Raw genomic sequence first — 21,932 nt, 5'->3', positions numbered from 1 at the left:
CCACGGGTGGGGGTGACAGGGCTCAGACAAAGGGCCGTCCTGCCCCTGCGCCTGCAGCGCCCGTGCAAGGGCCGCGCGCGCTGCGAGCGCCGCAGCTGCAGCACCTCCCAAGCCCTTTTCTTCCCCTGAACCTTCCTTGACCCTGCGCTCCCTTCCCAGCAATAAATCCTCTCTGAAGAGCGGGTGAAGAGGGAGAGAGGAGGGGAGGGCGGGGGACGCGGTTTTCCTGGGGTTTTTTGGGGCCATAACAGGGATCCCCGGGGTTCCCAGGGATGGGAATGTGACGGCTCGGGGCTTTGAGCGCGTTAATGCCCAGGGGCGCTTCCCGCTGCCAGGGCAGGCAGCAGACTTCCCATTCATCACGCCCCGAGAGGTCACTCTGCTCCGGTTTTCCGCTGGGAACGCCGGCTGCCCCAGTCCGCCCTCTTGGGAGGCTCCCGAGCCTCCCAGTATTATCCTAGGAGCTCCTACACCACCATCCAGGCAGGACAGCAAATCCACAAAGAGAAGAACTGCTGCCTCTCCTCCCGGCCCGGGCCTTCCAAGTGAGAGGGAAATAAAATGAATATGGAAATGGAAATAATAGATTCGTTTGAATTTTAACTGCAAGGTGGAATCTTGCTGGCTGCCTACAGAAATTATTCCAGCGGCAGGGAAGGGGGCGGAAGAAGGCAGAGAGAAAGCGCACACACAGCCCTGGCTCCCTGCCGAGCGCACAGAACCTCTTCCTCCCAAACATTAAGAGGGAACATTTCCTTTTGGTACAACTGCAGGAAATCACAAATTTATTAAAGCCCTTCTGTCACTAAAACAGAGTCTTTTTTATCATGAGAAGCTGCCGGCCGACGTTTCTCAAGATCGAGACGCTCGTTCTTTCTCAACCTGAAGTCCAGACACGTTCCCCGAAAGCAGCACGGGATGCCCCACGAGAGCCTCGCCACTGGCCCGTGGCCTCAGTTCTCGTGTCTCCGTAGGGAAGCTCCTCAGGGACACGCTCGGCTCTGACGCTGCGCTCCCCACGCGACCTGCCTCGCAACGCGGCTCCAAGACCCGCAGCGGCAAGGCCGACACGGAAGGTAAGAGCATCCAGGGTGCCCCTTGCCATCCTCTCCTTCCCGGCACCGCAAGGCAGGCTCAGGCTCGCTGGATATTCCTAAGCTCTGGTTCAGCCCGTCCAGCGTTACCTCATGGAGCACGTGTGGGCTCAACAGGAACAGGTGAGGAGGGGAAGGCACACGGCGCATGTGCGGCACACGCTACAGCTGTGGGGAATCATTTTCTGCACCACCATCCAGCAGCTTTGCTACGTGCCTACCAAAAACATGTATTTTCCCACTGGAAAAATTAAGAGTTGGGCTCATGTGCAAGCTCCTTTGCTTGCAGCGCAGCAAGGCCACCCAGCAGCGCTTGCACGGGGCAGCAGATGGCTTGGCTGGAGCCCACAGGCCACCCCAGTGTCGGTGAGGGCTGCAGCAAACCTCCTGGCAGGCGTTTCTGCAGGAAAACTGCTCAGGGAAAACCTAGGACTGCTTCAAGTTGCACTTCAACCTAATAAAATTATACAGGTAAGAGATGCCAAGCGCACCCCTTCCTATGATTCAAACACACAAGAAGGGCTCTTCAAGGTGCAGCAAAAACGTTGGCTTTTGCCAGAATAACTCACTTCTACTCGGGTTACAGTAAGCACCCTCACGTGGCTTCTTCCACAGGCATCTTGGCGCTCAACCTGTCACCTATTCGCTCCTACCTCTGTTGCCAGGTTTACAGATACATTCATTACTCAACCACGATAAGATTTTCATTTCCTTTCGGCATCAACCGGGCTTGATTCATCGGGCCGTTCCCAGGAGAAGGCCTTCATGCTTCCTGAGAAGTGCCAAGTTCCTGCAACTTCCGCCGCTCGGACGGGAATCGGGAACACGGAGCTGTTCTTCACACATGGGAAGTGCCTCCCAGGAGTGAAACCTCCCTGGCTGGATTCCTCAAAACCTGCCCAGGGTCCAGAGCCGCTTGTCCGTCAGCAGCCAGGGAAGGCTCAAAAGAGAGGGAGGATCTGCAAAAACAACCTCCTTGTTGTTTTTGCAGTGATTTCCTCCCCATGAAAAAAAAGGTGCAAACAAATCAGTGCTTTCTTCCCCTTAAATCCCCAAAACGCTTAAAACACTTCAAGCTCAACAGGGAGAAGACAGTCCGGGCAGAAGGCAGGAATTCACACACACAGCTGCGACTCCAGAAGTTCAGGAGATGTCAGAACCATCCCACTTCATCCACTCGCCTCCTAATTACCCTCAATAGCAGCCCTTAATTAGGCCCCTGCAGTTGAAGCATCCGAACTGCCCCAAAGAGGCAGTTTCTCCATTCAGGGTGCTAAAGGAATAGGAATGGAGGCTGTAAAGAAAAGCGGGCCCTGCTCCTCTCCCCAGGTATGCTAATGGTAATGGAAGGCTGTCAGGAAAGGTGCTAATTACCAGTTAGGCGAGGAAGAGCAGAGCTGCCAGTCTCCATCTAAATGCAAATGTGCTCCCAAGGGCTGTGCACGTGTGAAGGGTGATTACCAGGAGCACAGCCAGGGCTCCGGCACAGGACGGATTCAAGGCTTCGTTTCTCCTGGATGCAGCAGGCAGAGGAGGACGTGGAGGAGCTGGGATCACCAGGGTTTGAGGCTGGAGTGGGCAGGAGGAGCCCACGCTTCTTGAGCTGCATCAGGAAGGATCAGGTCCGTCGTGCATGTGGCCAGATCCTGGAGTTATTTTGCCCTGGGGCGATGACAAGGAACAAACTCTCCCAAACGTCTCTCTGTGCTCTGAGATTTGGGACTGGTATGTGGAGAAAGGCCCATGAGGGGGTCTCGGGGAGCGCGGCGCATCCGGGCCTTGTCCGCAGACCGGCCTGCTCCGGGAGCCGGGATTCCCTGCCGAGCGGATCCTGCTCTAACTTGGAGCCGGCCACCCCCAGACCTGTCTGGGGAAAGGCCCCAAGCACAACAGATCACACAGACCAAAGAGCCATTGGCCCTGCAAAGGCAGGGACATCAGAACCTGCTGGATCAAAGGCCGCCTGGAAGTAAACACAAAGCCGGGCCTAATCCACAAACACGGAGGGTAGAGCCTTTCCAGGTAAACCTGGCTACGCTTCCAAGCCAGGCACCCAGCGAAAACGTCCCCTGTGGAAGCGCAGGAAACACAGACGTCAAAAGACATCATCACTTTTCCTCTTGCTTCTCCCCAACAAAATCCTTCAGCTAATTCTTTTCCCACTCCAGCCCCTTCCAGCAACAAGAACCAAAAGCATCAAGACACACCAAAGAAAGGGCCTCTGACGATCTACTCTCCTGTTTATTTCCCCAGACACGGAGGAGGAAGACGGAGACAGCTGGAAACCACACGCTGGCTGTCGTGAGCCTCCGTCGTGAGCCTCCGTCCTGGGCTCCTCCCAGCCCACCCATCACAGCGCGGCAGGCGCAAGGCCGGGTTTCCGAGGAAGCAACCAGGCTTCAAAGGAGCCAGTCTGACCAGAGGAAGTTTTGGGCTGTGCACGTGCGCGTGTCCCAGCCGCCGCAGCCGTCCCGGCGTTGCACACGGGCCGGTATCCGAGCACGGAGCCCGCTGGAAACGCAGCCGGGCGGCCCACGGTTAAACATTGACTGCGGGTGGGACAGGCTGCACGGGCGCGAGGCGCTCGCCCGCTTCTGCTCTGCCTGCTTCGCGCACAAAGGCGACGCCAAGGCACCGTCGCGCTCGGCGCTCGCCCGCTCCCGAGCCGCCTTTCCCCCTTTTTATGGGTTTAAAAGCCAAAGGTTTGGGCAGGGCCTCCCGCGGGCGAGGAGCGACGCGCCGGTCATCGCGCGGTAGCTGCTCCCAAGGCCCCATCCCTGCAGCACAGGGAGCTCGTCCCTTCGGGAAGCAGAGCCGGAGGACGTGGCGACCTGCGGCGGCCGCTGGAGTCAACGCGGTGCCCGGCATCAAGGCAACTTGCTCACAAAACCCAGCTCGGGAAGAGGAGGCGGCCAAAAGGGAGGCCAAAAAGGTGGAGGGAGGCCAAGGCAGAGGGCACATTGAGCACTGCTGGATCCTCGGGTGCTCCCAGCCCTCCAACAAACCCTCCCGGGCTGCTCGAGCCCGTTACACGGGGACACCAGCCTGGCTGTCACACACGCACCTGACTTGAATTCACACATTTAAATCCATTCACAAGCAAAAGAAACCACGATTTCTTATTGCGATCTTCAAGTGAACCAGCCAAAACATTTCACACTCTGCCTAGCACCTAAGGGCTCCATAAAGCCAAGCCCAGGGATCCCCCCGCAAGCCACTTACTGTCCCCTCCAGGGTACCCACCCCTCGGGCCTTTCCAAGAACTACCCCAGGAAGGAAGGATTGAAGGAAAGACTAGATAATGGCAAAACAAGAATATCATACGCAAACACACTGATCATCACACCTCAGAAAAGAAAACCACGTTCAATTATCCTTCTGAAACAACTTTGCAAGGTAAATCGAGGACTTGTGTCCTGCTGTCTATGCTCCTGCAGCACCCATAAATGCTCATCCACACGTGCAAGAAGCCCAGGGCTATACATTTGCTGCTTGGAGATCTCATTGAAATTATTCAAGCAGATGTGCTTTTTACTCACCGATTTCACACAACTGCCTCCCAAAATACGTTAAAGACAAAAATGGTTCTGCTGTCCGTCAGTGAATCCAAGAATTCCAGCCAGGTATACAGAGAATAAAAAAAACACACTAAAACTAAAAAATAAACTGGAATATATCTGAATAATCTGGTTATGTATCACATGCCACAGCTCCCTTCCTTGGGCTATTAGGCTCATGAGCCCTTACATAAGATTTCTTGGGAAACACATCCTGGTTCTAAAATCATCAGTCCTACCGCACCATCATTTTGAGCAGGAACAAATCAATTCTGTAATTAATCTGAGATTTAAAAAAAAAAAAAAAAAAAAAAAAAGAAAAAGAAAAGGTTATTAAAGGTCTAAATTACGTATTTTAAAGGAAGTCATCTGCCAAAATAAACCAACAAAGAAATAAAACCATGCCACAAGTGAAAAGGGCCTCCTGTTCTTCAGGATTCCCACTTACATAACAGCATGTACTAAGCAACAGGTTGGGCAAGTCTTATCTGCAGAGCAAGGACTAAGTAGGAATGGCAAGAGATTAGCCGTGTTTGCAGAAGCCTGTTTGGGCACCGAAAAGCCTCTTTAGGAGCCTTCCTGCCCTCTCTGCCAGCTGCTAACGACTCCAGCAGTATTTCCTCATCTTTCCATGCTCACACAGAGGTGCCTGCTGAGGGTCTGGCTTGTCTTTTTCCACGACTGGTGACTTTTGCTGGGTTTTATCAAGAGCAAAGTGCTCTGTACCCGTGATGGGTGCACGGGGCAGGTACTGATGGGTGCCCAGCGCTCCCCGCATAGCCCGTGCCCCTCCAAGCCCCTCAGAAACAGCTCATTGAGCTCCTCCGCTCCCTGCTTAAACAAATCTGCAGTATGCAACTTATTACCGATGATAAAAAGCTATCCTCTTTACTAGAACTTAAAAAAAAAATGCTTTTGAAACCTTATTCCTACAGTTCTTAATATGAACTTTCTCGTTTTCTTCTCCTAAGCAGCTGCGGGGCAGGAGGAAGGATGAGGACGGACGGACCTCGGGCTCTCCATTTAATTGAGGTTCGGCCCAGGGCAATTCCCAGCCACAGGAATGTCCTCCCCAGTGCCCGAGCAGGGGGCAGGAGGCGGATGCCGCCCCGGACACCGGTTGTTCAAGGGCTGTTCTGTGCTGAACACCCAAAACAACCCACGGGAAGGTGGGGAAGCCGGCTCCAGGGAAGCCAGGCATCTAAGTACCAACTTACCCAACTTGCTACTTTCTCCAATTGAGTCACTTGTTCTTCTTCTATCCCTTTAAGTGTAGAAGTAAAACTCCCCAAATACTATTTTTTTCTCTACCTTTTCAACATTATCCAGTATTTAAGGAATCCTACATACTCAACGTGCGGCCACCTGGGAACGAGGAGCAGCTTCACACAACAAACTCGTTCCACGTAGATCTTCCTGCAGTCCAAGACGGTAAGAGCAGAGGCTCCACTCCAACCTCTCCACCTTCTGCCCCAAACTTGGCTTTTATCCAACCCCACCTCAGAAAAAATCCAAACTTCCTCTGCAGGGGGATACCACATCTCAGCCTCATTTGCTTTCCCCTTGAGGTAGTGCTACTTCCAAATGTGCCACTCGCAGCATTTCATGGATAAATCCTTCTCCGACCTAAAGCTGGGATTTGAGGACACATTTTGACCACCACCTTGTACACACCAAGGCGCAAAAGCAACTCCCTGGGGTAAAATCCGATTGAAGAAGAGCTTTTGAGCACAGGCTGGGGTACTGTGCTCGGGCAGCACTGCTTTCTGAGGTGGATTTGCCAGCTCAACACGTTAGGAACAGATATCCCGGTTTCCAAGGATGTATTTCAAGGACTTCTCCAGAGAGGAAAAGAGGGAAACCTTCAACAATTCATCAACAAACCAGAATCACTCTTGGCTTGGCAAATTACTAACCCAAACGGTCTTTCAAGCCGTTACACTGGAATAAACAGTTGCCATTAATATAATGTATAAACTTCCCTCATCGGGCCAAGAGAGAAGACAGCGGGGTCCGTTTTCAATGAAGCATCTTCGAAAATGAAAGTGTTCAATGATATTTAACCAAGACAAAAAGAAAGAGGGGAGTAAGGATTCATTTTCCTGGTACTTAACCTCTCCACAACTAGCTGGCAACTTACCCATTTTTTAAATGAAGAGCTAGAGACCAACAGACCCACAGGGGAAATACAAAAGCAATAAGAACCAATAATGAAACCCACCCAAAGACTGACTGAGGCCGCCAGGAGAAAGCCAGCAACATCTTAGCTTCTCACTACCTTCTGTTACAAGCAATTTCCTACCTGTTTCTTTTCCAGGGGGGTTTATTTTTGAAGACATTTTTGAGGTTCTCTTTCGCTGCAGCTGAAAAGGACCCCACTACCCCAATTCTAGGATTAGGGACTAACATAACTGCATTTGACTACAGAATGATGTCAGCTTCATCCCAGCAAAGGACTGAACACAAACTACTCATTCGGTTTAAAAAGTAATCCAGATCATGTCTGGCTTTACAAGCACTATAGTATTAAAAATACAAAATAGACTTTTTTTTTAAATTTAATAGCATGTGAATACTGGAACTTAATTGGTTACTAAGTGGTCATGGTAAGTTCTCCTGCAAGTTGTTTGAGTGGTGAAACATCAACACACACCCCGTTACAGCTGCCAAAACAAGAGCCCGAGAAGCTTTGGGCTACAATCACCAGATGACTGCAATTATAAGCTCTTTTCATAAAACTTTCATTTCATAAAACTGTTTCATTTAAAACTTACAAGAAAGAGGCTCTGGCTACAAAACGCAACGCTAGGCTACATCAGTCATCCACATCCTAGGAAAGAGGAATAGCAACAAAGTTCCTTGGATGGAGAGAAACTTATTTGCTCCGGGTCAGTCCGTCCAGCTTGCTTAAGTGACCTGGTAAAAAAAAAACCCCACACTTCTCCAAGTAAGGATAAAACAAGCAGGAGTTTAAGTAGCCTAAAAACAGGGGTGGAGAAAGGCAAGGACCACTGTGAGGGCAACCTCAAGCTCCACGGCGCTGGGTCACCCACCCTGTCCCGCTCTGCGGCTTTTCCCTTCCTCCCAGCGCCTCTCAGACCGGCCACAGCCCACGCTGCTCCACAGATCCCAGGGTTAGGCCGTGTAAACTGATCCTGCAACGTTCACATCTCCAAAAAAACCCACAACTGCAGATGCCCTTCGCAAGGCAGTGCTATAAGGGTGGCTTGGCAGCGCGCTCGGGTAGGTGCAGAGCTCCCCAGCCGGGGCTGTCTCCTCTCCGGCTCCTTTGACCCAAGGGTTGAGCTCATCCCACCTCCCCACGGTGAATTTGAGGTGGACTGAGGAAGAGAAAGGGGCAAAAAACGAAACTGTGGACATTTTCTTCCCCGCTCCCAATTGAAAGGCTTCACTCCAAACAATACAGCGCAGACTGCCTTGTATGCACTATTTCCTGCATCTGCATAGATAGTTTCTGCCAAAAAGCCATAGTTTTTCTTGCACAAATAGCAGCAATCTGCCAGCAAAATGTATGTGAAACTGAGTACTCACAGGTCCTCATTTTGGCCTGTGAGTTCCTTGCAGGAACTTGTCACCTTAGCCTCTGTGCCTCAAACGCTGTAAAACTGCTCCATCCCAACGCCCAAGTCCTACCAGGAAAGACTCCAACCCAGAGCTGCTCTTCTTTTAAACGAGCCAAAGGCTGAATATTTTAAAAGCTTTTTTTCGTAGCTAATACATGAAAAAACACCCCAACAGCTTTTCCAGCTAGCTGGCATATCTTTGTACAGCATTAATAGAGCCATTCCTATTTTCTTGCTTTCAGCTTGCTTGCTTACTATTTTTTTGATTGCATTCTGCCTTCTCACATAAGGACTCTTCCTTTTCCCAGCAGGAAAGTCCTTCAGGCAGCTGCTTTGTCTGTCACATCGTGTTTAGCCCAACGGAACTGTAAATTCCCTATAGCTGGAAGAGCAATGGCCACAGAGTGACTCCTCTGAGCAGCCCACTCCATGGAAAAGACTGGGAGAAGTGGCACCGTTTTTGAACCAGACAAGTAGGGAACTGTAAAGGAAAGGTTTGTGGCACTTGGTTTGCTAACCTACCATATGTATGGAACACTGTATCTTCAACCAGAACTCTTGAAAACTGATACATTATGTATTTAAAAGCTGTAGAGAGATGCATAATGTTTAAAAATATGGAAAATGGTGAGCTTTCAAACAGGAATACATATAAAACACACACATATACAAAGCATATAAACCTCACTGCTTCTGAATTGACACACTTAAATATTTAAGTATTTAAAATATTTAAAAATATATATATTTTTTCCCCATGGGCCCCTCCAGGTACCAGGGACGCTCTCAGTACCTGCTATGGGATGAGGGGACGCGATCCCAGGCCGACATCCTGCTCTCAGCAGCAGCTCTGCCTGGCCTTCCCGGCCCCAGGAAAACAACTCTGTGCTAGAACAGCCTGTTCCACCAAGGGCAGCGCGGACAGGGGAAAGAAAAGAAAATAAATCATCACAATAACTAAAAAAAAAGAGTAGTATTTCACCAGAGTGCTTCTAAACTGCCAGTATATTGCCAGTGTCCAAATGTGGGTGATTTTTCTCCAAAACAGCCTGCAAGGGAGAGGCTCCTGGAGCAAGAGCTGCAGAGCAGCGACGAGAGAGTTACCAAGCCGGCCTTGCAAAGACAAATCACCTCCGTAATGTCTTTTTTTTTTCCCCCTTACACTGCTGCCACCGAGGTTGAACATTAACACGCGGCCCGCGGCGCCTTCTCCGCAAGTGACCGTGGGGCCGTGCGTGTTCCCTGCCCCCGAGCAGCCGCCCCTAGGCCGAGTGCCCGGCTCCAAAGCCACCGCCTAAGCCGCAGCTAATCCGGGGCGCAAACAAGCCCGAGCGGAGCATATGGCACCTGCGATAAAGGCAGCAGCAGCCTGTGAAAGAGGCCAGGCAGGAACAGGGTGCAGATTCCCCCCTGCCTGCTGCCCCCCAACACGCTTCTCCGCCCCAGGGCGGCCGCAGGTAGTTTGGGGACACCCCCTTCCACGCGCGCCCGGCACCGTCGCTCCATCCGGGGCTGCCGCGAGCACCACTTTGCAGGGCAGTATCTGCCCGTATCCAACCGGTTGCTTTTTTATCCCCCCATCACGGGGGAAAAAACCCGCACGGGGCGCTGGAGCCAGAGCAGGTTGGGGTGTTTTGCCTTGCTCCTCCCCGCGTGCCAGGCCCCGACTTGCCTGCCCATCCGCACTGGAGCAGCAGCCCTAGGAAGGCGCCGGTGCTTTCGATCCCAGATTTCCTCACTCGGCTGGAGGCTGCTAAGCAAAGGAGAGCGGGGTCCTTGTCACGCTCCCGCGTTCTCCACCACGACCCCTTGCGCGCCCCCTTTTCAAGTATTAAAAGGTCTCATGCCGTCATTCATTGGGACTACGCACGAAAGGGGGGGGGGGAAATAAAAACAAGCCGAGGGAAATTTATGCAGCTCATTAAAATCTTGTTTCCTGGTCTTCAAAGGCAAGATGAGGCATATGTTTTTCTCCTAAAAAGCAGCGAGGAGATGCCCCTCCATACAGCACGGATTCAGGAAAATGCAGGGATCTACGGAACTGTTCCCTTCCGTACGAAGTCGGTATTTCATGACAGTTGGATGTCAGAGTGTCCAGGTATTTGGAAGTGTGAAACTCTTCCAACCTTCACCCTCCATCCCCAATTGCCTGGCCCCCAAAACAAGCCCCAAAAACCCTTGGAAATCCCCCGTAACCTGCGACCCCCACGTGGGAAGGCGGCACCCACAACACTTGGATTTGCCGGTGCCAACAGGCAAGTCACGAGCAAAGCAGCAGCGAAACTCGTGTCGAGACCTGGGAGCCGCGAGGGAGCCCGGCCCGACGCCTGTCACACCCGTCGCTCCCGGTGCCCTTCCCGATGGGAACGGCGCTGCTGGCACGTTCCGCAGGAGAAGCCAGCCCCTCACCCTGGACCCACCAGGCTGCGGACCAGGGCCGCGTTTCATCCATGCACGGCGTCACCTTGCAGCAGATGCCACCCTGTTTTTGGGATGGTTCCGCCCCAGGCCCCTTTCCTTGGCCCTCGGGAGGGATTCCCAGCCCCGCGGCCACCCTGGGCACGGCCGGCAGGGCTGCCGAGGCCCGACTCGGGTTTCAGGTCACCCCGACTGCACTAGGCCACCAGCTGCTGGCCAAGATCAGCAGCCTGTTTTCCATCACCGTGCCTGCAAGGGCGCTAATGAGGACCGCACCTGAAAGGGGGGCTCACAACCAGCGGGACTCCTCAGCATCCGCAGCCAAATACTACGTTATCCGTGTGCCACGTTCACTCCCGCTCCCCGTCAACAGGCACTAAGGGGGCGTTCAACGCTCCCCTCCAAGGCCGGGAGGCTGCCGAGGCATCGGCTACGCCGAGACGCTCTGAGGCGGCTTTAGAGCCGGGAGCCCCGCTGAGTCCTCCCTAACAGCGGGGAGGCAGAGCACAGAAAGGCAATGGTAAATACACAGAGACACATCTATCTCAAACAGGAGGTCGGGCTAGGGCCCTTCTACCTATCTCAAGGTATTCAGCCCAGGCACTCGGTCCATCCAGGCGGTGTCGGAGGCCCCGTGCGCCCCTCGCGTCGCTCACGCTCCTCACGCCGGCGAGGCCGTCACGGGGATAAAGGACCGTACAAAACACAACCACGAGATGCTGACAAGCGCAACGCTCACCTCTTTGTTGGGCCCTGGCGGCTCCTCTCTCCACACACGCAGCGGGGCAGCTCTAACTGGGTAACAGCTCGGCTGTGAGCAGAGCCATCCATCTCCCAGCTCGTCCTCCTGGCGCCGCCGCCGTTTCGCAGGCTGGCACCTCAAGCCATTTCTTGCCTTTCCAAGCCAGACAGAGGCACCACCACCAAAATATTTGGCTAGTGCTAAACTCCCCTTTCGAACGTGCCACTATTTTTGCTTCCTGGAGGGGAGCGCAGCAGCCTGCTCGCTTGCCACGGGTCCCAACAACAGCAAGTTTCTCCCCGGCATTTGGGAGATGCCCATTAAAGCAGGGTAGGAACTAAGAGGCGTTTCACAGCCCCTGTGACAAGCGAGGCTCCATACAGCCCCATCCTGTCGGCACAGCTGCCTCCCCCGCTGCCCCATGCCGAGTGTGAAACCCACTTTGCACAGGATGTTTCCCCCCTCCAAGCCCCCAGCGAGCAGGTCCAGGCTCCTGCTCTCTAAACCCCCCGCCAGGTGAAAGCCTTTGGTTGAGGTGGGGACATTCGCGCTCGCCGCCGGCTCCCCATAAGCTCCACGGCCCGTGGGTCGCTGTGCCGACCCGACCCGGTTCCGTCTCATGCAAAAACACCCAGCGCTGCCCCCTTCAAATCAGGCCCTAAAAGCCTCGGCTCTCAAACCCTCAGCAGGGAAGCAAAGAGGAAAAGGCAAGACAAACAAAGCCACAAGGGAGAAGCAACCGGCAGGTTCGGAGAGCTCCTAACTTGTGGGGGACGGCGAGGATTGACAGGGCAGTAATTCAGACTTGGCTTTTCTCGCTAAAAGGAAGAAAGCCAGTACTGGAAAGAGCCAGCGGACAAAACAGAGGGACAAAACTACCCGGGACGGGTATATTCAGAGGAACGCTCCCCCTCCCCCCAAACACACACAACATAGCGGGGTGCTTAAAAAAGGAAGAAAACAAAGCGACAACGAACCGTGCCAGGAGCGGGAAGGAGGACCCACGGCGGGGAGCCGAGCGGGCCGGCGGCGCCGGGGGGCTGCGCGCCGCGTACCCGGAGCGCGCGGCCATGGCGAGGCTCAGGCGGCCGCGCGCGTCCCCGCGGGCGCCGGTGGCCGCCCCACGCACGGCGCCCGCCGGCCCGCGCCGCGGGAAGCGCCTCGCAGGCCGCCCCGCTACCGCCGGGCGCCCCCGCCGCCCGCCCCTCGGATCACGCTCCTCGGGAGAGACATCCGGGCACCGGGGCCCTCCTCCGCGCCGGAGCGGCCCAAGCGGCCGGGCGGGGAGGAGGCGGCAGCGCCCGCGGCCGCCGCTTGTCCGGCCGCCTTCCCTTGGTAGGGCCCGGCCGGCCGCAGTGGACACGGCCCCACGGCCCCGCGCGGAGCCTTCCCAGAGCCTCAGCTCAAACGCCGCGCGCAGGGTATACAGCGCAAAGGGAAAGGCAGAGGGGAAAGCTACACCCCTAAGGCAAAGCTTCACCCCCCCGGTGTCTGTTTCCTACAGGTGCAGCGCCCTCCACGTAGGGTGCTGATGGGGAAGGTGCCCCGTGTTGATGGGGCGGGCGTCCCGTGGCGCTCGGGCCGTGGGGCCTCCATTGCAGGGGGCAGCAGCGCGAGCCGCATTCCCATCCAGCCGCCCCTGCCCAGCCGCGCTAGGACCGGGGCCTGGGCCCCTCTCTGAGGCCACAGGTGCTTCCCGTGGCGCCCTTGGCACCCGGGCTGTTTTCCGGGTGTTCCAACGAGTTCTGCACTGGGCACAAGGCTGTGAGGCGCTGGGACACGAGCGGACATTCCCACCGCGGGAGGGGGCGAGCGGCAGTGCAGGACGGACGGCTCCACACGCGCCCCCGGGACCCCGCGACGGGGCCAGCCCCAAGCCCGCTCCGAGCGCTGCCCTTGGGCCAGCTCGTCCCCTCGCCCAAGGGCGCTTCACACTCCCCAAGCGCTTAGGGAAGCAGGAGGCCTTTCCCCGCGAGCCCGACCATCTCCCTGAATAAAAGCAAACCCGGACCAAAGCCCGCAGCCCGGCCCACGTCCCCAGACGCGTGACCCAAGCGAAGCAACGTCGCTTGTTTAACAAGTTGGTGAGGGCAAAATGTTAGGTAGCATCACCCGTTCCCTTCCCCCAAGGTCACTCTGGCATTTCCTGAAGACCTGTCCGAACGCTTTGGGATACAGGTGAACCCAAGAGGCCTCCAAGGGCCACCTCCAACCACCGGCCGGCTCAGCGCTCCAAGGCCACAAAGCGCCAAGAAAACACGGCTGCTTCCAGCTTGGGATGCGAGAAAGGGAGAACAGCAAAACCAAGGAAGAAGCCCCTAACCTACCTTGGCAACACACACCGGTTGTGTGGAGGCTCTCCAGGACGCACAAGCACTTGCACTGCCGGGAAGAACTTGGGAAGCAGGAGCAAAGGCTCCCCAATAAATCCCAGATCCCCAGAAACCATCCACTTTCCCAAGGCCTCCTGCCCCGCTCTTAAAACATCAATTTATCCTGCTGTTAAATTAACTGCTGTTATTTGCTAGAGTATAATAGATACTGTTCCTGTCCAGTGCCAAAAAATAAAAAAAAATAATAGGCAAGGCAGAAGGGGATACACAAACGGCAGGCAGGACTGTTTTCTCTTGTGAGACCTTTTCAACTGTTGGCACAAGTTTTCTTAATCCAAACAGCTCACCCCGAAGCTTTCCACAGAGGGGGATCTACCCAAAGATGAAAGAAAATCCATTGTGGCTCTTTTGCAGCATTAACAATGGGCGATGGAAAAAAATACATATGTACACTTGCCGCAGCAGCCGAGCCTTTTCCAGGAAGAGCGCGCAGAACAGCACATTTTGTTCGCATCAAAAGGTTTAACAAGGGGTTTTTATATATTTTTCTTCTCCTCCCCTCTTGAAAAGCCGCTCGCGCTGGTGTTTCTCGCCCTCGGCGCCGGGAGAAGGGATTGATGTTTAACAGGGGGTTGGCGTCCGCGCCGATCCGCCGCACTCGAGGCCGGTCCGTGGAGGCTTCCGACAGCCTTTCCCACCACCAGGATGGCCACAGATCACCCCAGCACAGCGGTACCAACACACCGAGAGCTTGGATAAGCACAAAACATCAGGAATTGCAGCAGGAAAGAACTTTAAGTGGGAAGACGCTATGACAAGACCGCCCGTATTACAGCTCCCATGGGAATGTTACACACTGCTGAATTGCAGGACTTTTTTCATCTACCTTCCTTGGGGAGGGGAAAAAATAAAAATAAGGCCAAAGAACCGAGCATCACGTGTGAAAACCCCATCTCCAACATGCTCCATATGCACCAGGGACCTCTTAAAACTAAAGAAAACAAAATGTGCTCTATATCAAAACTTTAAAACATCTCCTTACTACTTTCATATTTCCCCCCAAGGCCCATCAACCACACTAAGGGCTCAGGGAGGTCTCCCAAGGAGCCAAATAAATAACAATTCCCAAACTCTGTGGGCATCTACTGGCATTTTATATGAAGCAGAGGTGCTCTGGCATGAGCAGGCCCGCCCGACCCAATATTCACAGTTCCTATTGCAAGATTTTCACTAAAACAAAGCAAACCAAAGAAAAGGGCATGGAAACGGTAGGGGCAAGCAGCTCGGCTCCCCCGGCCTCTCCATCACCACCTACTTTAAAAGGAGGGAAAAAATAAAAATGAAAAGGGAAACACTGTCCTTTTTTGTTGGACAGCTTGATGCAATGTGATAAGTTCCTGTGGAACGTTTTGACTCTAAGAAATGACTCTTTTCCCAAAGAAAAGCTTTCTGCGAGAATATATCCTGTCAGCTGTAGCCCCCTCCTTTACATCTGTTTTCAAGATGAGCGGACCACAGTTTTTCCCACCTGCTTTTTTATTTACTTTTTTCTCCGCTGCTCAGGGAACCACTTTTTTTTTCCTTTTTCAGATCCTTGTCTTTGAAAGGAACAGTTTGAATTAAGGTAACAGCCTCTCTCAGACGAACTGCAAACAAAACAGGGCAAATTTGCTTCCTATACACTTGAGACAGAGCAGCAGAGAGGTACAGAAATGCACCCATGGGGAGGACTGGATTGCCAAGCAATCCCTCCTATAAACCTGAGGGAGAAGGTTGCCTGCCAGTCGACCATTCCAACTGTATTTATGGATCAGCATTTTAATTTTAGAAGACCCTTTCTTACCTCCTACGCCTTAAGAAGGGATTTTAACAGAGCAGGAGCTTGTGACTAAACCCCGTATGGAAACACAAGCGCCACAGAGCAGCCAAGGCAGCTGTGCAGGCAGCCGAGAACCATCATTCCCTAATTTTGAATTCCAAGCCCCGCCACACGACTGACCTCAGGCCTAAGTGGGTGAAGCAGAGGACGTGGGGACATTATGGGCTGCAGACACACAGCACCATCCCGGCCGGTTCACCCGACTGCATCTGCTTTACCCAACCAGAGGAACTCGTCCGTTTTACCTGATGTTTACCAAACTGCAGCTGCAGGTGTTGGCCAAAACGAAGCTGAGATTTTATTTGGGGAAAAAAAGCCTCGGAACAGTGTTTCTTAACTAGAATAATGCATCCAAGCCCAAAGCATCCACTCACTTGCACTCAGTTTACATGTCAAGTATTTTAAATCCACAGACAGGATATTATCTTCAGTCTTGTTATCCATCCAGGCTTTTTTCCTCCCGAAGCATCTACAGTTTTTCCACATGGTTTCCCCYCCCCCCCCCCCCCCAAGAACTTCAGGAAGATGTTCCTTAAATTATTCATTTTTCACATACTACCAAGTTATTTAATAGCTCCCGAGCCTTTTCTACTGCAAGTCCAAATTGGAAAGCACTTTATAACTTGTTGAAGAAATCCTTGCACATACTTATTTTTTTCAGAAATGCTGACTAACTTAATGTGCCGTTACACTAGTAAAAATAATAAAGGGCAAACTGTGAATCTGTGGGACAAATCCCAGCAGCTTACAATTTGGAGAAGAAAAATCAAGAAAAACACAAGCATAGAGGATAAATGAAAAACAAATACATATCAAGCTTTATTAAGTGATCACTTGGTTCAATATATGGAATGTTATCCTTCCTTAACTATCACACTGGTTGTAAAAGAAACGATGGATTTGTTTATACCCATAAATGGGTCAAATTCATGCCCGGGCCAATCCTTTCCAAACATCTCATTAACTGCACCACATGAGGGCTTTTGTTTTAGTTAAATAGACACACCCCCTGACTTTCTGTTCAAGAGTCACTGCTGCCTTGCCATTAGCACACGCTGCTCTCCTAGCCCTGCTGACAAGGAGCCCAACTCAACACCCACATTTAGTGCTACGTCCTTCTCATTTGGAGGTGAAAAAGCTCAAATGGGCACCGTGATTTTGGGCATTGGAAGCAGGAGAGCGTCGCCTTTCCGCTTGCAAAAGGCTCTTCTGCCCCGAGTTGGGGGTGTCAGTGACATTCCCTAAAGGCTCCACTGTCCCTGCTCCCCGGACAAGTCCTAGACTCCCATCCCAGCAAGTCTGCCCTGGTGTAAACATCCTTTCCCCTTGCACCTCCCTCACTGCCTCTCAGACAGACTGTGGAGACCATCCGCCTCCGTGGCGGGGAAAATGACCCTTGGAGGAGCTGCTAACGCTCTGGCAGACCCAAATCCTTGTCATTCATGGATTTTCTCTCCCAACCAGGCAGAGAATTAACAGCACAACAAGCAGGAACACCGCTACCGCGACGCCTAAGCTGCAAACCCAACAAACGGCACTTCATGGGATGCACGTGTTCGGAGAATCGATTCCTCTCGTCCCCAAAGCCCCGCTGCCAAAGTACAGCTGGAAAACAAGCCAAGCGCAGCAAGCCCCGACGTGGCAAACCAGTTCCACAAGGTAAACACGGCCGCCCGCTGCGCGCGACGCCCGCAGCCCGGGAAGGCTGAGGCAGCACAACTCGCTGCTGAGCTCAGCCCAGCAAAGCCCTTCTCGGCGGCCTCGTCCTACCAGCCCGGCCTAGCAGCCCGTCCTACCAGTGCGGCATTCCCAGAGCCGGCGCTCGCAGCTCGCCCGGGCAAACCAGTCCAAGAGCTGGGGCTAAACCGCCCCGCGCAGCTACAGCGAGGCTGCAGGACCAGCCGGGCCGAGGAAGGGAGCCGAGAACCGCACCGGGAGAAGCCAAAAACAAATAGATAAATAAATAAAATAAATACCACCAAAGGGTCGTTTTGACTTTAATTATCACGGACGACTGAAATGGATGCAACTGGGTCCCCAGAAAACAAACACTCTGCTCTACAGATAATAAGAATTGAATGCTTCTGAAAAAGGAGAGAGAACCACCCCCCCACACACAGCACATCTCCCTTCAGTACTTAAAGGAGGCCGATTAAAAAAAAGGAACCACCTTCTCCCACAACCCAACTGCTCCGGATGCTGCACCCTACTAGCTTTTGACAGCCATCAGCAGGAATTTCTATCATCTTCCTTGGCATTACTCACTTATCACTCCTCATACCTCGAAATTTTCCATAACCAGTATGAACTTTCACAAACGGTTAAAATCAACACAGGGAAGTTTATAGTTCTTGTTGGCTTTGGCGCTGGAGCTGTCAGAAACCACACTGTGAAGAGTGTTAAATATCCTGATTTATATTCCAATTGAATCAAGATAACATCTATGTACAGAACACAATGTACCCTTCAGATTCACTACAGCTGTCAGATTCATTTTGCCGTGATATCCAATCCCTAGATGAGGCAGAGAGGTATGTAGGACAGCGAGCAAGTAAATCCCCATGATTTTGGTTTGCTTTTCAATCAGGCTGTTCTGCATTATATTCCAGCCAGAACCCAGGCAGAAAATGCATTTTTTGAAAGAGCAGTTCCCTGCTGCCAACATAACAAGAAGAAGAGTTTATTTGAGATCTTGACAGCAGAAGAAGGGCAGCAGTGTGGTTTGGAGGCCTTTAGAAGGTCTAGGTTTAAGCCTCTGCCTCCCCAATCCTTGCCCTTATGTAACTGTGCAGACATCACCCTCCTCCTGTGCCTCAGGTTGGCAAGAACAGAGACCTGGGCTGGGAGGATGAAGCACCGCGGCCACTGCAGAGCGCCAGGTGAAAGAGGAATGGGAAACACAGAGAAACCACCAAAGGGGAAAGAAACAAAACCCCTCAGTTTTGCAAACGAGACTGCTCCAAGAGAAAAACTCTTGTTATTTCCCTCCTGTGCCACACTGCAAACCTGCAAGACCCAGACCCCCAGTTGAGCCTTTTCCAGCTCACTGTGCGTTTTAGCGCAGGAACAAAGCACTGATTTTCGGGAGCGGGTCTGTCTCGGGCAGATCCCCGGGATGCCAACGCTGCCCCCTCCCACAGCAAGGCCGTGGGCAGAAAAGGCCGTGCAGCAACCGAGCCTGCTCGCTAGGCAAGAGAGCTGAAAACATCGTGTACTACTCGATAAAAGCCACTCCACAAAAGCTTGGTCTGATGCCTGCGGTTCCCCGCAGTTTTCCTCAGTGAGAGTCCCATCGGTGCAAACACCATTTGTTTCACACCAGATTCCAGCTACAGAGGGCATCTTTTTTTTTTTTTTTTTTGGAAATAGCAGCGGACTAGACCTGAAACCCCCTCCCCTGCCCCCTGTTCAGTCATGGCTCTTGAAACTGCTTAAGAATCAGTCCCAGAACCGGACAAGCCAGTATTACATCAAATTAATTCCTACCCATTGGTGGTGCTCTGGTTGACTGTAGATGCCATTGCAATCTTTCCATTTAAGTCAGCTCATCTGGAAGAGAGAGAAAAAAACATATATTTAGCATATTTCCTCTGTAGAAGAACAGCACATTGCATTCAGCAGAGGGCACTGAAGCTTTGCTCTGTCAGAGACTTCCTCAGGAACATCCTTCCTCAGAGACCAAAGGGAGAGAGAAAAGGGAGAATTAGTAAGTAACCCTGAAATATCTGTTCCATCTGAAGCAAGCCTAAAATGTTTGTTACCATAAACAACTAGTCGCCTTTTCTGTGCATTTCCTCTGTGTGTGCACGTGCACACAGGTTTTGTGACTCCCTCCTATCTTCCCAGCAGCCTGAATCAACATCCAATTACTTGCAGGACAGTGGTGTGAAATGCCACGCAAGAAGAGGAGTAGAGGTAACCTAAAAAATACCATGACAAACTCGGCCAGGCATGTGGCAACCCACACTACCAGCGTAGGTTCCCATGATCCGGTTAAAGAATGAATCTGCCAGCGCAGCGCTCCCGACCATCCAAACATCCTTCTGAGGAATGGAAATGCCTGGGCGGGAAGGACAGAAGCAAGAAGGAATCAATATGGGTTAAAAATACAGCTATAGAATTAAAGGCATCATTAGAAAAGAAAAAATTCACAGTAGCAGTGGGGAGGAAGGAAGCAGGACAGAAGGGGAAGGATGTTGCAGCAACTGGGGTAAGATGCCAAAGCCCCTCTTGTCGTTTTAACGGCACTCGAAGCCAGCGGGACACTCAGGGTAGCTCCAAGTCTTGGAGTTGCTCAAGGCCACACGAGTTTGGCGCGCTCCTTCCTCGCACAGCCCCGGTATCCCTCTCTCCGGTGCCTCTTCCCTGACCTGGCCCAAACACATCTTTAGTTCCTGAGCTCTGCAGACCTAGCAAAGCACGTGCAGAGATAACTGTATCCAAAGAGGCTGTGGGACGCTTGCTGCAGGGGTGCTGTTCTACAAGGAGCTGTGAACACAAGGAACCCACCTGGAAGCACAAAGGCAAGCGGTGCAGTCCCACAGTAACACAGGTACAAACCCATTCCCGCCAAGGGGAAGAACCTCCAACGGGAACAACGAGCACTGCAAATGCTTTCGCTGCAGTTGGCGACACGGGTGCCCCGTACCCCGACCTCCCGAGGGAGCAAAGCGGTTCATGGCTGCAGGGCAGGCCGCAGCAGCGCTACGCGGGGCCACGCGAGCTCGATGAAAGCGGCTGGAATTAAATAGCAGCAGATGCTCTGGTGCTGGGATGAAGAAGCTGACCTGACCTCCGGGTCATGGCTTTCATCCCAGGTCACCTACCATCAGGCGATCATTCTGGGGAGCACACAAAGACATGGGCCCCTAGACATGGGAATCCCTTCAGATGCGTGTGGGTAAAGCTTACAGAGCAGATCTCAAAGTGAAGAAAATAACTCAATAATGTACATTGCGTCCCAAGGGTCATGACGGTTGTAACCATCTCAGGTGAATAAAAAACTCTTTAAAGAATTTAGGTAATATTGTGATAGAAGAGGCAGACTGCTGCAATGGCATCCACGAGAGCTGAAAACGAAGGTGGGACAAGTAGTAGGCATGTACTGGGAAAACCTCTTCTAACTGGGCTTTCAATTTGTATTTATTTTATCCTGTGCTCCTAGTCTTAAAGCATTCAGATGGGTTTCCTTTGGTGAAACAGGGATCTTGCTTTATAACGGAGACAGAAAGTCAAGGACTTATCATTTGCTCTACTGAAGTATTAAAAATAAAATTCTAATACTATTTAGAACCGTTCAAAATCTCATGAGGTAAAAAGGGATTAGCAACTAGACATTTCCCCCCACATAAAAATACCATGGTCCATAGGCTCCTAAAGGCGAAATCACAGCAGGTCCAATAATCGGGAATGTTATTATACCATAACACGGGCAGCAGGCACACCTGACGGAGTTGAGGGAGAACGAAGAGCGAACGACACAGACATCACGTAGCCCGTGCAGTGATATTCCACATGGCATCCCCCCCGGTCCCAGAGAGCCGGCTCCGCTTCAAGAGCCCAGGTGGGGCACGTTAATCAGGAGAAGATGAGCTAAAGGTGAGGCAGTGGAGAGCGGCCTGGATACAGGGCAGGAAGTCCCCCCAGGCGGATCCATGGGGCGGCTGGGGGGAGCACTGAGCTCAAGCGGACGCAGCTGCACGGCCCAGCTCCGCAGGGCCTCGCTCAGGGACGTGTAACTGGGAGCCTTCTGCTCCAAAGCCAAGCCTGGGCCCAAGGCGAGGGGAGATGGGACAGTCAGAGGCCTGTGCGGGCTGGAGGGGTTGTCCCAGCACAGCTCAATCAAGGTGTAAAACTAGCCACGGACTCGCTAGGTCCACGATATTAAACACTAACTACCACACTGGCGTTGCATAAAGTAAACAGAGGCCTGCCTAAACTCAAGACAGGGGCAAACCCAAGCGTTGCTTGTGAGCCTAGATCAGGCGGGACAAACATCTTGGTGACGTGCGGAAAGAAACAGCCCAAGGAAGGCCGTTTTCCGTACCTAGGAGCCGCAGGAACCCCAATGACTCTGGGGGGGCTCAGACCTGCACGAGCGCAGCGCGACGGCGCCGCAGCACACGGGGCTCGCGCCCGCCTGCCAACGGACCCCGCGCTGTCCTAGCTCGGGCACGGCGCTAAGTTCACCCAAAAGTGCATTTTTTTCCCTTATTCTTCTTTTTTTTTCCCCAACCGGTCGCCTCGGGTGGCAGAAGCCGCCGGGCCCCCGTCCCGCGGCTCCGCCCCGCTCCCCTCCTCTCCTCTCCCCTCACCTCAGCAGAGC

At 52.9% G+C, this 21,932-nt stretch overlaps 1 protein-coding gene across 2 annotated transcripts in view; it reads right to left on the bottom strand.

Annotated features, from left to right (window-relative positions):
• Positions 1–21,932, bottom strand: part of AFF1 (AF4/FMR2 family member 1) — an 80,542-nt gene that overhangs the window by 42,111 nt on the left and 16,499 nt on the right. The window contains exons 1-2 of one of the 2 annotated variants that reach the window (XM_026041284.1): positions 21,922–21,932; positions 19,094–19,156 (exon numbers count right to left, since the gene is read on the bottom strand). In XM_026041284.1, the coding sequence (XP_025897069.1) occupies positions 19,094–19,128 (35 nt within the window). In that variant the 5' untranslated portion in view covers positions 19,129–19,156; positions 21,922–21,932. The remainder of the gene's footprint in view (positions 1–19,093; positions 19,157–21,921) is intronic. The other variant, XM_026041285.1, reaches the window with a different exon arrangement.

This window comes from Nothoprocta perdicaria, unplaced genomic scaffold (genome assembly GCF_003342845.1).
Source record: "Nothoprocta perdicaria isolate Ctin4 unplaced genomic scaffold, notPer1 scaffold_281, whole genome shotgun sequence".
NCBI classification, from domain to species: Eukaryota; Metazoa; Chordata; class Aves; order Tinamiformes; family Tinamidae; genus Nothoprocta; species Nothoprocta perdicaria.
Note: the sequence above shows the minus strand (reverse complement) of the source record. Positions and strands in the feature narration are given on the sequence as shown.